Below are 12,301 nucleotides of genomic sequence, written 5' to 3' on the forward strand. Positions count from 1 at the left end.
CATTAGCCTTTTCAGTAGCTGGGGAACTGAAGCAGTCAGAAGTTGAAAGCAGAAGCAGCCCACAGTTTTAAGATGGATGCTGTCAGGTGTCCTGCATTCATTTTTGTCCAGGTTACACAGCACAGTATTGCTCTCAATCAGAACATTCCCCCTAACACTTGCTTGTGGGGGAAACAAGGCAGACCAGCTCACACCAGGGACTAAAACCCCAGGGACGAAAGCATTAAAAACAGAGTTAGCCTTAAGGGACTAGCCCAATTTACTCAGCAAAATCACAACTGAAGGGATCGACCGTTTATCCTGCTCCCCTTCGCAAGCCTTTGCTCTGTTCACTACCTACATTCCAGTATCTGCAAAGGTAGTGCAGATGTTACGCTAATGCTATCACACTAACTGGTTCGCGTGGGCAACGACCAAGGCGGGGTGCTCGGGGAGCACCTTTTGCCTCAGCTGAGGAAGGAGCAGCACTACAATTTTAATTTGAATTCAAGGCTTTCAATTATTCTACGTGCTGCATGCCTTTTGGAGGCATGTCTCTTAGCAGGTTGACAGGTACCATCATTCACCATTTCATATTTATCCAAGAACAGAAAGGCAGTAAGATGAGAACAAGGAATGACGATTTCATTTTATACAGTCTTTGTTTCTAGAAGGAAGAACAAAGGATGTCATCTGACTTTGCAAAACCAGCAACTGCACACACAGTCTGCTTGTACGCATCCTGGGGAAAGGGAAGTGAGAGATAAGCAGAAATCTTTCCCTGTTCTGACCTTTCAGATTTCCCTATTTTATTCTAAATCTTTTTGAGAGGAAACTATGTCAAAAGGCATTAAGAAAATGGAAGAACATCAGGACAATCTTTTGACAGTACTGAAGCTGAAGGAGGCCAATACATCTGTCTTGGCACTGACAGAAAATCAGCACAGGTGACAAAACTGTTTGAATGGGTAGTATTCCACTTCTGACCTAAACATCAAGCTGTAGCTTAATCCCACTATTGCAAAAACTAAGAGCCAAAGCCTGTGACTCAGTGGTCATAACTATTCAAGAATACATTTACATAAATTAAAGGGTAGACTGTTCAGGCTTTCTTTAATAGACAGAAGCATGCTATGAGTCCAGTTCCTTAAGTGCAAAATTATATTTCATTTGTTTCACACAAACGTCAGAATACAGGATCTAACACAACAACAAGATTTTCAACTTAAACATTTCCAAAACAGAAAGCAAAGGAAGCATTCAAGATTTAGTTTGTAACTGCGCTTCTCTGCTTTTTGTGGTTGCCTCTAACACCCATACTACCTGAATGATAAATCTTAAGGCTTTTTGTTAATAAGAAACTATGTGAATTTCTTCACCGTTACCATGTGGTGTTACAACAGCCGACTGAAAGCATGTTCAGGTTTTTCTTGGTGAAAGACTTCCATTTCAGTGGACTTTAAAGCAGGTCCTGAATGGAATTTTCAGCATAATTTTGCAGTTCTGCTATTCCGATTATTGTGGAAGTCCCAAAACAGAAGCAGCAATACTAAAGAACCATTAGGAAAAAACATTAACGGGCAAATGGAGGAAAAAAAGCTGTAGAGCACTTACAGGTAAACGAAGGCAATTGCAGTATTTTTCTCAGAAGTTTAAAAAAAAAAAAAAAACCACACGCTCTTCTGTGTTCAGAATTTAAACTGCAGACTAAGTATTTAAAGTAGAATTTTACACCCCTGAAAATAGGGGATTATTCTGAAGCACTTTCATTTTCTGACTATAATAACTAGCCATTTTATACACAGATGTCACATTCCTTACCCACATTCTAAAATAAATTTCCTTAACATATGATGTATAGCAAAAGGACCACCCTTTCCCAAACCAATATTGCTTGCACATAGTTTTTGATGAGCTCTCTGTTTCAGAATAGTAAACATCCAATTATTTAACAATATAAATATTGATTACTAAAGTTTTAATCATAAGTATAAAATCTCTATTTAAAATCACACACTACAGCCTATCTGTACAAAGGCCAGGAAAAGGTTATTTTTTTCTTACAACAAAGTGCTACTGCAAAATTGACTGATTTGTTGTGGACAGTTCTGAAGAAATACAGATTGTTCGGCTCAGAGTATTTCCCTACAAAGAACCTAAGTTCTTCTCAGAAGATTACAAAGCAGATAGTTTCAGGCTGCTCAATGGGGGAAAAAAAAAAAAAAATCAATCTCTTGAGCTATGGCTATGCAACCAAACAAGTAGGGAAATTTTAATTTTCTCTAAACTATTTCCCAGTTCTCACTATTACTTCAAAAGTTTCCATCTACATTTAGTCTACACAGAGCACCATCAGATAGTACCCTTGCTACAGCTCAAGCAGTTTAAGAGGTTGATGCTCCATCTGTGGTACCTGGCCATTTGAACATTTCTAGTCCATGAGGCTTTAACTCAGCGAATTTTCTGTCAAATGGATCAGGAATGAATGGCCAGGTATCTTCTCAGCTGAGAACCCTAACAACTTCTTAAATGACTCCAGCTGTACAGCAGCACTTGTCTGTGACCCCCTCTAGGAAGCCCCATTTTAAATGTAGTAATCCTGTCCTCTTTTCCCTCCATCACAGGCATGGGATGGAGTGAAAGGGGGGAAAACCTGTAAGGCAAGAGTCCAAAAGAGGTGCTCAACTCTCACTTGAGCTTTAAAATACCTCTTCCTTTATATACCTAAGGCTACCACGTCTAGATTTTCCCAGACATCTTTTTTTTTTCTTTTTTTTTTTTTTTTACACCTAGACACTTTCAAGTAGAAAGAAGAGAACTTGCCCATTTATTTGGGATTTCCAGGTATCAGGCAGTCCAGAGCAAGAGCAGTATCTGACAGGCTGACACACCTGGAAGCCCAGAATGAGCACTCAGACCAACCGCATGTTCAGTGTATGCCTGTGCAGGGACTAGCACATCCGAACCGTGATGGTTTTACAGCACGTGTGCTGCAGCCCGTGATCCAGACCCCAGGAAGACAAGTCAGAACAAGAACAGAGCTGTCCAACATCTGGAACCTGCAGGACAGCCACTACAATAATGTCTGGCACAGTGTGGACACACAGGCATGTGCTACTTGCATATGCACCCACACTGTGATACGAAAGATGGGAGCCATATATACAAAGTTACAGTTGGGGAAGATAATGACACCAGGAATGTTCCCAAATACACCTCCATCAAGCTCCGATATTCTGCATTATATCACGGTAAATATGACATTCACTCTTATACCTGTAATTGTTCTATATAAAGTATCAGGTATTCCTATCTGTATGGCAAAGACAGTATTTTTGAGTTGGTCCATAACACTGAAGCACATCAAAATCAGATTTTAAGCATTTGTTCAGCAGCTGCTAAATGAAAAAGAAAGTTTTCTGTAGCAGGTGGAAATCGCTTTTGTTTCAGGGCCTCAGAGTTAAGGGTTGGTTTTTCATTGCCATCAGAAACTTCAGTAAGTGAGGCTAAAGTAGCCAAGATTTCTTTTGTCTTCAGAGAAATATCCTTGAAGAACAGAAAAACAAGCAACCATAAATATACTATTAGGTATTATAATGTTTTAACATACACTTATTTAAAAAAAGAAATCAATACAGAACAAAAAGAAAATAACAGTAAAGAAATATTTCATTTTAAATAAAGACCCCATTTATTTTAAGGCAAACTTGAACAGCTCTTCAGTATACTCTTGTGCAATGCTGAATAAAGGGAGCACTGCCACTCCACAGGCTCCTGTTGCTGGCCTAACTGAGCTCTTTTGACTAAGTCACTCAGTTGTGAAATGTCTAATAATGAGATATGGGAAGAACTGAAAAAAACCATCATCATAAAAATCAGGCTTTATAGCTGAGAAGCCATATCTCAGTAGGACTTTTTCAAAGGCATTGACAATACTATCAACAAGGTGCTGAGCAAAACAGGTGCTCTGTAGAATAAAACCAGGAAACTAATTTTACTGGAAGTCTTGTAATCAATACAATTTCTGAAGCTTTTTCAGCAATGTGGTTACCCAAGAGATAATATAAACCAATTATATCATCCTTAAAAACCTGTATGAAGAATAAAAATGCTCATTTGTAAAAAGGCAGAGGGTACAAGAGATCAACTTATTCCCAGGGACAATCTTCCCCCTACTCCCCACTTCCACCAAGATTTAGCAATAGAAGTAACTCAACTAGATTTAAGAATAATAAAAAAATTATACTAACCTTAATGACTTGGCTGTCTGATTTATCTGGATCTTCTGCAGATTGAACGATTAGTTGTGCAATTTCTTTGTGAAGTTTTCCCATTGTCATTGCCTCTGAGAAAAAAAAAAGGCACACATTCACATAAAATGACCATTTCTGTGATAAATGCATACGAGTAACACACCAAAACAAGGAGTCCTCTTCATGACTGCCATTTGAAATCTGTTGATAAAGGCAGTAACCCGACATATCAACAGCCATGCCAGCACAGGCAAATTGTCTGCCTCTACAGCAGCCCTAAGCAGATGACAAGGAACAGCAAGATGACAAGCAACACACAAGCTTTTCTTTCAAATAGTCCCCAATCTCCAAGTACTTAGTGCAACATTTTTCTAAAGACTCATGTAAGATCTCTGCATTCAGCTTAATGTCTCTTCCATGTAATTGTTTAACATGGATGTTTTGAAATCTCAGTTGTACATTTGCTGGAAGAAGCAGCATGTCTTTTCAACTTTCACCAGTCTTCCAGGGTCTCAACAGGACTGAAAGACAGAAGCTTACATACCGGCTTTTCAGAATCAGGATGGAAGAAGGATCAACATAGCCTGACCTACAGCGAGGTTCAGCAGTTACTATCAACTCTGGAATAAACGGCCTCTTAATCCAAAAATATAAAAAGCAACCAACCTTTTACTACAGGGGAAATAGTGATCTCGCTATCTGCCAAATTCACATGCACATCGTAGAGGTCTGGTCTACTGTTCACTTCAGAATCTGTAAATCCAGCAATGTAACCTAGAGAGCAGAATTTTGGCAAGATTAGGATCTTCAAAAACAAAACAAAACCAAGATATTAGAGAATAGTCACAGTCCTAAAGTCTGTTCTAAGAGTATTTGACACTCATTGGACTCATCAGACCCAGGAGGTTGCTCTCTTGCTATTATCAGTCATTTAACAAGTGGGTCCAGCAGAATGCTTCACCTCCAAGGAGCTTAAAAATCCACTTCTAAAATTGCCTTGAACATGGATGAACCACTAACACTCCAACCAATATAAAAAGGTTATCAATTTGAAATTTCAAACTCTCTTCCTACCTTGCTACTAAAATTCTTCATTTGCAAATGAAAAAGACACTGAACTTCCTCTTCAAAAGAATCTCCACTCCAGAGCCCCTTGTCACTAAGTATTAGATTGGAACAGAGGAATAAAACCAGCAGATTTTCTTATTTATAGCATGCCAGGTGAGCAAACTTAGAGCAGCTTTTCTCTGTGGAAGATGTTTAGTGAGCTGAAACAGCCACTCTTGGTAATGCAGTAGAAATATTGAAGATGAGTAGTCTTCTTGCTCATTGTTCTGTATAGAGAAGCCTCTTAATTGCCACATTATGTGTCATGCCAACCTTTGCATAAACCAAGGGCTTCTTCCTGGATTATACGTTAAGTACTACATGTACACAGCAACGTGTCACACAGGTCAAACTCCTACATAGCTGGTAAAGTCTACCTGCGATTAGGAGCCAGAGACTTCGCTGGCAGCAGTCAGAATAAAAATTTGGAACTTCAGAGGTAGGAACTGGAAAAAAAAAATTCTAAAAATTCAGTTATTAGCTATGTGTAGAAGTTGGAAAAAAAAAAAGTAGCTTATCTAAAGTGAGCTGCTTCTGTACAGCAGTAAGACTTTCAATCCCTCTGAACACAACATCAAAAAAGTCTCACAGCTGCTTTGCACCTGTGATTAGGGGGTAGACTGATGTGGATCCACCCAGAAACACCAGATTAACTAGTTATCTTCTAACATATTTTTTTAGTTGATTTGCCTTTTCTAAAGAAAATTATGCTGTTTAACTTTGAACAATAGCATTAATATCAAAGCAACCACTTCTTTCCCCCAAAGAGCACTGGTGCAAGATCTTACAGCAATAGAAACTGAAATTAAATTTTCTTTATATTTTTGATTAATAAATCATCATTACCTGTGCAGGCTTTTAAGGCTTCCACTTCCTCCTCATTTAGATGTACATATGAATGAAGAATTGACCAATCTTGTCGATGCCATACTAAAGCAGGCAAAGTCCTAGGGAAATTAGATTGACACACGGTAGTTTTTTACTTATACTAATTAAAGTTTCACAGTATGAAATGCCACGTCATAAGAAAGAACTAGTATGACTATGTTTCATTTGGCATGCATATACATGAACTACAGAGATTGCTACTATGAGTGCAAGCAGAGTTTATCACTCATTCTACAGTTAAATTTCTCTGAGTTGATGAACATAGGGCTAAAGCCTTAAGAGGGATTTAGCAGGATTTCAATAAACAGGTTTAAAAAAGATTTCCTTCCCTAAAATAGGGGCATTTCTCTCAATAAAGGTTAAAAATCTGTTGGACTTTTGGGGGTGGGTGGGGAGGTAGGGATTGACAAAGTACCTGGTGAACTCCTGGATAGCTTCTATTCTAGGATGGTACACTACAATACGCTTCTTTAACATCAGTGCCGTATATAAGATAACTGTTTCCATTCCAAACTGAGATACTATATCTAGAAAAGAGGGGAAAATTATTTTATAGAAGATACACATGCTGATACTATCATTTGTTTTTTGAAGAAGCTTAATAGTAACAGCACAGATAATACCATTAACACTATTTGCTTGAAGTACACATGAAAACTGGATTGTATTTTATATTGTACAAAATAAATCAGAACAGAGATTTCTGGTATTAATTAACCTTTGATGGAACCAGCAAGATAAGCCTTCCGAGGATCAAAATCTTTGCTGAGGAAAGACCCATTTTCTTCGCTTTGGCAGATCCCCTTTGTAAGGACTGCAATGTAACTCTCCATCATTTTAACTGGACTTCCATGCTTCAAGTAGATTCTGTGTGAAAAGAAGAGAGTCTGGTATTTTGACTGCAAACAGTACCAGCAGACACACACACACAAAAAAAAAAACCCACAGTATCACAAATAGCAATATTTGGCAAGAATTCTTATTTTGGACATGTGGTTGAGGTTTTAAATACTGAACTAGAAGTCTTTCAACATGCACACAAAAACATGTCTCTCTTTTAGGATAAAAAACTACCTTGCATTTTTATTTGAGTTTCCTATTTTATGAAATAACCAATATTTACCAATATAGAAACATAGTACAAAGGTGTAAGCAGGTGTCCAGACTAAGGATTCTTTGCAGACTTGGAAGGTACCTGCTTCATGAAAAAGCAACTACTACAGTAACTCCTGTTATTAAATGCAGACCATGTGACTAGTTATTCATTTTTTTAATCCAAGCATCATTAGACATTCTTCCGTACTCTGTTAAATGATGAAAGAAAAATATACATATGTCCTTAATACTCATAAAAAAACCCACACACACCACAAAACAAGCACACACTAACAAAACCCATGTACTTTTAGCTGTCTTTCAGACAGCAGAGAGACACCATAACTGATTTTATAGCTTAAGGTACTTCAGGAATAGCACTGAAGCTCTCAACTATCCATTTTTCATATTAGCTATAGGTCAAAGCTATGTCACATTTGAAACTCAATTTTTATGTTTAGAAGAATCCATCCTGGATTTGAAATGAAGTATTAAAGCTAAGTTATCAGCTACTGTGATCCACAGCAAATACAAGTATTTCATATATCAGTGAAAGAGAACAATCTCAGTTTTCCAGTACCCTGCAGAACTGATAAGCCTGACGGCATTCCCAAGGCTGTGATAGAATAACCTCGCTATTGCATCCAATTAGCTGCAAAATCTCAGGGAATACTCTTGGTATCAAGAACCGGGACCCAACTAATTTGGGAACTGAAGGAAAAGCAAAGAAAGATGCAGAGACAGATCATGAGAATGGGGACATGCAGGAAAGTGAGTAAACGGGACAAGGGAAGAGAGGATGGCAGTCTGGCTGGCAGAAGGGAGAAGCCAGAGCCACAGACCTCGAGAGGCAGAGGGCTCTCATCTTTCTTGAGGAAAAGCCAAAACATCCCTGGGTGCTGTGCTTAGCTCAGAGGAGCTGCAAGAAGCATCTGTAGTAGAGATGATGTGGAGATACGGAAATCGTCCACAAAAACACATGGTGACCTTTGACTACACAGCACTGACCTCTTCCCAAATGTTTATACTTTTTAAAAAACATGTTCTCAGAGAAAATGAGCGTGTGGGTGGGTGGTGGTGGCGTGTGTCTGGAGAAGACACATTAAAACCTACTGGTCACCTCACATTCACCCAACACTTACTGCATGAATCAAGAGAAACCCAAATCAAGGATTTATATAATCTGATTCACAGTTTGTAGGACTGAGTTTCCAGCAGATTGCTAGAACAAGTGCAAACACAACACAATGAAATTTAATCTTTTGCTTTGGCAAGATCTAAACATGCACACAGCAGTACCTCAAAACAGCTTTTATACAGACCTACACAGTATCCTAGTGAAGGCTGCGTATTTCTCTGGGTTGAAGTCTTTGGCTGTCAGAACAATGGAGAAATGGGTCACCTGGATAAGGCACATGCACAGAAAAACAGACATCTTATTTAATGACCCCACATGAACAGTCTTTTTCACACTACTGAACTTACTGCAGTACTCTGACAAGGTGTTTCAATTAAAAAAAAAAGTGAGTGATAGCAGCTGTCCTGGTTGTGGCAGGGATAGAGTTAATTTTCTTCCTAGTAGCAGGCACAGTGCTGTGTTTTGGGTTTAGGATGAGAAGAATGCTGATAACACACTGATGTTTCAGTTGTTGCTAAGTCCCACTTATGCTAGCCAAGGACTTTTCAGCTTCCCATGCTCTGCCAGGGTCACAAGAAGCTGGGAGGGGGCACAGCCAGGCCAGCTGACCCAAACTGCCCAAAGGGCTATTCCATACCATATGGTGTCATGGGCAGTATAGAAACGGGGGGGAGTTGGCTGGGGGGCAGCGATTGTTGCTTGGGGACAGGCTGGGTATCAGTCGGTGGGTAGTGAGCAATGGCATTGTGCATCACTTGCTTTGTCTATTATTATTACTGTTATTATTACATTGTTATTATTTTCATTACTATTTTACTTTATTTCAATTATTACACTGTTCTTATCTCAACCCAGGAGTTTTCTCACTTTTACTCTTCTGATTCTCTCCCCTATCCCACTGGGGCAGGGGGAGTGAGCAAGTGGCTGCGTGGTGCTGAGCTGCTGGCTGGGGTTAAACCACGACAGCAGCAGACTCAAGATACTAACTGCAGAATAAGGCCTGGTTAACGTATTTCTGACGTGACTCATTTCCATTGAGCCATACTATCTTCTGCTTAATCTACTCTATAAGAATTGCTTTCCTTTAATCTCATGAGATTATTTTAAAAGAGAGAAAGACATTTTTCTTCCCCACAGCAGGTAGGAAACTTCAGTATTTGCTGCCAAAGAAGGCTGTGGAGGCAGACAGCATCAACATATTTAGAAAGAGACCGGAAAAAAATTCACGGATAGCAGGCGCACAAACAGAAATACTCTTTTAATACTCATTTAATCACATGATTGTGGGCTGGGACAGCATGAGGCTGAAAGTCTGCAGACATAGCATGAAACATGAAAATTGAATAAACTTAACAGACAATTTAAAGACCTTCATAACAGAAGTACAGAAGATACAAGCATATTTGCAGTCTTTCAGTTATCAATGCAGCGGAAAAGAAAGTACCGAAAGTACCTATGTAACTCAACCCTTCGGGAAAAAATCATCGAGTTCTGTATGAAGAAGATTTCAGACACTATGAAAGACCCTTTACAGAGCTTTTTTGACAAAAAGAAAAAAAAGCAAGAGAGAGAACAAATTGCTGAACCTGAAATGCAAAGTAACTAATGGCATGAAATAGCATCTCCATTTTAATACACAGAATCTAAATTGTGTAATGAGTATCTCAATCTCTTTGCACCTCCATCCAATATACATCTTGGTGAAAACCTTAACATGCAGCCAGTTAGGCAGCTGGGTAACAGCTACATTTGTGAGCGCACAAAACCTCAAATCCCCTCCCTTTCTCACAGCATACAATGGGAAAACACTGCTTAAACTGCCAGAAGCAGCTCTGCAGAAGTGTTCCCTGCACTCTACCAAAAACCCAATGGGACAAGTCCTACCTTTTTCAAGGCTGGAGAATCTTGAACTTCCACAGTTGTGATGTAGAACCACAATCTTTTATACTGGCCAAATACAAACGTATGAAGCAATTTATTTTCATCTGTAAGGCAGCACTTTCGCAGCAATAGACTCCTCAGTTCAGCTGTTACGGACGGATAACACCAAACCCACAAAGCATCTCCGTTGGTGTCTTTTTCTATGGTGGAAAGATGTTCACTGTGAGAATGCCAAACAGCAGCAAGGAAGTAAATTGATGGGTTAATCAGGTTTGTTTCCTGGAATCAGATTAAAATTCCACCTTACCCTGACCCCAGACATCCAGTTCTGCCACTACGGTTTAAGCTGTAGGGCAGCACTTGTGCTACGGGGTTTATTTTTTAAATGTTCATAAATATCCACTCTTGACCTGCTTCACGAGGTCAAAAGAGAACCAGGAGTTTGAATATACATTCATATGAGCAAGGTATTGACCAACAAGCGCCCGAACCAGCTTATTTATGATCTTCCCTGCTTTTTCTGTTTCTGATTTCATAACAGAAACCTCAGAAGCCGTGAGTTTAAGACACTTTGGCCGAGCTGTGCACGTTTGAGCTCTGTAACAGGCAAACCCAGACGCCGGCCTCAGCGAGCGGGCACCCCTTGCCACAGCCGCAGGCTGGCAAGCGCCCGGCCGGGACAGGCCCTGCGGCCGCAGCTCGGCGGGGCACTGCTACCCGGCACCCCCGGCCCTCCCAGCAGCCCCCCCGGTCCTTCCCCAGGGCCGGGAGGGGCCCTTACCGATCAGCCCCACGGCCAGCAGCAGCGGCCTCTCCGCCTCCGCCATCTTCCGCCGCCGCCCCGCCGCCTTCCGCCCGCCGCCCCGCCCGCGCGCCGCCCCCCGGCCGCCATTTGCTGCGCGCTCCCGCGCCTGCCCGCCCCGCTGCCTGCCGGCCTGGTCGCCAGCAGCAACTGAGGGGGGAAAAAGAAAAGAAGACTTTTGAAAAAAACATAGGGTTTTTTCATCGCCTTTATTATCCCGCTTTGTAAGTCACGGGGCACAACTTAGCGAAAGGCGACGTGGCCCTGCCGGCAGCCGCCTGACAAGTCACGGCCAGAAGCTCTACCCCTGCCCTGAGCCCCAAAACACGGGGCTCCCCGTGCTCCCGCAGAGCGTGCGCAAAGGCTGGTTTGTGCCTGAAAGGCGGCCTGGGTAAGGCGAGGAATATTCATACAGCGTAATAGTTAGTCACTCTAGGCGTCGACATCGAATCATGGAATCGTTTAGGTTGGAAAAGACCTTCAAGATCATCCAGTCCAACCATTAACCTACACTACCAAGTCCACCACTAAACCAGTTAAGGGTCGAGTAATAATTAGTTTTATGTTTCTTGGCTCAGTGGCTGGATAATTTTTTAATGAAAGGAAAACTGGGAATGATTAAGGTTGGAAAGGACCTCTAAGATCATCAGCCCAACCATCAACCCAACACCACCGTGCCCACTAAACCATGTCCCAAAGTGCCACGTCTGCCCGTTTTTGAACACCTCCCGGGATGGGGACTCCACCACCTCTCCGGGCAGCCTGTTCCAATGCTTGACCACTCTTTCAGTGAAGAAATTTTTTCCTAATGTCCAATCTAATCCTCCCCTGGCGCAGCCTGAGGCCATTTTCTCTCATCCTATCGCTAACTACATGGGAGAAGAGACCAACACCCACCTCACTACAACCTCCTTTCAGGTAGCTGTAGAGAGCGATAAGGTCTCCCCTCAGCCTCCTCTTCTCCAGGCTGAACAACCCCAGTTCCCTCAGCAGCTCCCCATCAGCCCTGTGCTCCAGACCCTTCACCAGCTTCGTTGCCCTTCTCTGGACACGCTCCAGCACCTCAATGTCCTTCTTGTACTGAGGGGCCAAAACTGGACACAGTGTTCCAGGTGCAGCCTCACCAGCGCCGAGTACAGGGGGATGATCTCTTCCCCG

The 12,301-nt window shown here is 41.4% G+C and overlaps 1 protein-coding gene across 1 annotated transcript; it reads right to left on the reverse strand.

Annotated features, from left to right (window-relative positions):
* Positions 1-1,123: 1,123 nt before the first annotated feature.
* DENND10 (DENN domain containing 10) lies at positions 1,124-11,168 on the reverse strand. The gene is made up of 9 exons (XM_075717585.1): positions 11,123-11,168; positions 10,345-10,541; positions 8,645-8,724; positions 6,946-7,094; positions 6,643-6,754; positions 6,186-6,286; positions 4,899-5,006; positions 4,230-4,324; positions 1,124-3,525 (listed from the first exon to the last, which is right to left on the reverse strand). Exons 1-9 carry the CDS (start codon positions 11,166-11,168, stop codon positions 3,349-3,351), a joined length of 1,065 nt encoding a protein of 354 aa, XP_075573700.1. The 3' UTR covers positions 1,124-3,348.
* Positions 11,169-12,301: the final 1,133 nt, after the last annotated feature.

This window comes from Pelecanus crispus, chromosome 10, assembly GCF_030463565.1.
Source record: "Pelecanus crispus isolate bPelCri1 chromosome 10, bPelCri1.pri, whole genome shotgun sequence".
NCBI lineage: Eukaryota > Metazoa > Chordata > Aves > Pelecaniformes > Pelecanidae > Pelecanus > Pelecanus crispus.